Source organism: Hylobates moloch, unplaced genomic scaffold (genome assembly GCF_009828535.3).
Source record: "Hylobates moloch isolate HMO894 unplaced genomic scaffold, HMol_V3 SCAFFOLD_2, whole genome shotgun sequence".
NCBI classification, from domain to species: domain Eukaryota; kingdom Metazoa; phylum Chordata; class Mammalia; order Primates; family Hylobatidae; genus Hylobates; species Hylobates moloch.
Window position 1 is genome coordinate 22,895,919 of NW_026652277.1, and position 3,022 is coordinate 22,898,940.

Sequence of the window (3,022 nt, forward strand, 5' to 3'; positions counted from 1 at the left end):
AAAGGGAGCAAAACGCCCCCCACCCCCGCCCACCGCCGAGCCTCCGGGCCCCCTCGCCGCCGGCACACCGCGCTCTGATTGGCTGGCGCGGTGGGTCCCTGGCACGCGCCTGTGGATGTTGTTATAAGAATCCTCGCGTGCCGGCCCTCAGCTCCAGCAAGTCCGCCACAGCCCTCCCCAGCGCAGCGCGGGCGCGGGCCAGAGCGCAGCGGCCGCGGGCACTCCAGGGAAGCCCGGGGGCGCGTAGCCCGGCGGCTGTCTAGCTGCCCCCAGCCAGGGCCCCGGGAGGGAGGGGCCCGGACGGGCCACCGAAACTTACCAAGAACACGCACAGCCTGGCAGTCCCGCTGCCCACTGCGGCGGCAAGAATGGACGCGGTGCTGTTGGAGCACTTCCCCGGGGGCCTAGACGCCTTTCCTTCTCCGTACTTCGACGAGGACGACTTCTTCACCGACCAGTCTTCACGGGACCCCCTGGAGGACGGCGATGAGCTGCTGGCGGACGAGCAGGCCGAGGTGGAGTTCCTTAGCCACCAGCTCCACGAGTACTGCTACCGCGACGGGGCGTGCCTGCTGCTGCAGCCCGCGCCCCCGGCCGCCCCGCTAGCGCTCGCCCCGCCGTCCTCGGGGGGCCCCAGTGAGCCAGGCGGCGGCGGCGGCGGCGGCGGCGGCGGCTACTGCTGCGAGACGGGGGCGCCCCCAGGCGGCTTCCCCTACTCGCCCGGCTCGCCGCCCTCGTGCCTGGCCTACCCGTGCGCCGAGGCGGCAGTACTGTCTTCCGGAGCGCGGCTGCGCGGCCTGAGTGGAGCGGCGGCCGCGGCGGCGCGGCGGCGTCGGCGGGTGCGCTCCGAGGCGGAGCTGCAGCAGCTGCGGCAGGCGGCCAACGTGCGCGAACGGCGGCGCATGCAGTCCATCAACGACGCCTTCGAAGGGCTGCGCTCGCACATCCCCACGCTGCCCTACGAGAAGCGCCTCTCCAAGGTGGACACGCTGCGCCTGGCCATCGGCTACATCAACTTCCTCAGCGAGCTCGTGCAGGCCGACCTGCCCTTGCGCGGCGGTGGCGCGGGCGGCTGTCGGGGGCCGGGCGGCGGCGGGCGCCTGGGCGGGGACAGCCCGGGCAGCCAGGCCCAGAAGGTCATCATCTGCCATCGGGGCACCCGTAAGTGCTTCCGCTCCCCAGCTCAGGGAGAAGGGGTCGGGCACTCGAAGGCTCCGGAGGGGCTGGGGGAGCTGACTGCCAAGCAGACAGACGACCGACGGATTGTCGGTGGGCACGGGCAAACTTGAATGCGAGCTCGCGTTTCTCGGTTTTTTTTTTTTTTTTTCTGCCACAGCGACCGCGGCTCTCAAGGGCGCGCGTCCCGGCCAGACTTGCAGCTCCTCGGATTCCTGGGAGGGGACGGTGGGGGCTTGAAGTGTGGTGGAAGAGGGTGGTTCCAGTATAACCGAAGGACACCTGCTCAGTTGAGGTGCCCAGGAAAGGGTCCTAAAGGACCTGATGGGACCAATGGGAATGTGGTTGGATATTCACAGTCTGTTTTCTCTTCTTACCTGTCCAGGGTCCCCATCCCCTAGCGATCCTGATTATGGCCTCCCTCCCCTAGCAGGACACTCTCTGTCATGGACTGATGAAAAACAACTCAAGGAACAAAATATTATCCGAACAGCCAAAGTCTGGACCCCAGAGGACCCCAGAAAACTCAACAGCAAATCTTCCTTCAACAACATAGAAAACGAACCACCATTTGAGTTTGTGTCCTGAGAAGTCCCAGACTCGGCTGAGGATCTGATTATGTCTCTGTGCATATTGTACATCTAAATATGTATAATGTAAATGTAAGTTAAGAATCAAATTTTTCTAATGGCAATCAACTTTATTATTTATCTATTTATTCTGTTGAGTTGATGAAATAGATGATTTCTTTTTAAATATATAATTTATATAATTTATCTTGATTTTCTGAAAATATGCAATAGCCTATGATTTTCCTGAACTCTGTGTTGTTGGGAGAACTCTGGCCAGAAAACGTCCTGCTTATTTATTGCCAGATATGGTTTATTTCTAAGCGTTGTCAATAAATGCTATTTACACCTTTTCCTGAAGGTTTTTGAGTACATGATTTGATAGATAATCTTTAAAAAGAATTAACTTAGTAAAAATTAACCAAACCAGAGACTCAAAGTGTTATCTCTCTAGTAAGAAACTACATTTCAGATTTAGCCTAAAGGTGGGTAGGTTAGAGGATTAGATCTTAACTTTCTATGACAGCACTTCATCTAGGTCGCCTGCCCTACATAGCAACTTTTGTCTGTATTTTTAGCCCAGCTTCCAAACACCCTATACAAATACATCCTGGAGTATTTATTGTTCCCATTTTGCAGATGGGAAAGCTAAGGCTCAGAGACGACATTTGATTTACCCAAGGTCACCCCTACGTTGTCTATTGCTGGTGTATAAAAGTGAGCGCGCGGTGTACTGTGGGAGCAGGGAGCTAGTGGGCTAAGGGAATGGGCCTGTCTGCTTCCACTGGCTGGGAAAGGGGCTACTCTTGAGCTGCCCTGTGACCAACCTCTTCGGCAGCAACAGCATCAGGTGCCTGGAACTCAGGCTTACTCCTCACAAAGGAGATGGGACAGGCTACGGTGGTGCCAAAGCCTAGAGACCACTTGGAGGCCACTCAACAAAATCCAGGGTCTTTTAGGTAAGGTAGGAAGAAGCCGCCCGCTACCCCTGCCACCTTCGCAACAGGCTTACTTCTAAAACTGAGTTCGTTTTGCCTTCAACAGAACTTGGCCCTCCTGGGCCAGCAAACTGGGGAGAAGGCGAGCCTGAGGCAGGGGGCGTAGGGTCGCCCCTAGCGAAGGGGAGAAGAGCGAGGGCGCGGCCGAGGTCGCTTAGCCAGAAAGCCTGGGAGTCCAGGCTTGGGTTTGCCTCCTTTGTGGCCAAGAGCGCCTCCTGGGCTCCCGGGGCGTCCGCCCGTACCCGCCAGAGCCGGGGAGCGCGGCACTGGGCCCTGAGG

General features: G+C 58.5%; 1 protein-coding gene across 1 annotated transcript; it reads left to right on the top strand.

Annotated features, from left to right (window-relative positions):
• Nucleotides 1-354: 354 nt before the first annotated feature.
• On the top strand, nt 355-2,098 carry PTF1A (pancreas associated transcription factor 1a). The gene is made up of 2 exons (XM_032169930.2): nt 355-1,161; nt 1,562-2,098. The coding sequence occupies exons 1-2, from the start codon at nt 369-371 to the stop codon at nt 1,762-1,764; spliced, it is 996 nt and encodes a 331-aa protein (XP_032025821.1). The 5' UTR covers nt 355-368; the 3' UTR covers nt 1,765-2,098.
• Nucleotides 2,099-3,022: the final 924 nt, after the last annotated feature.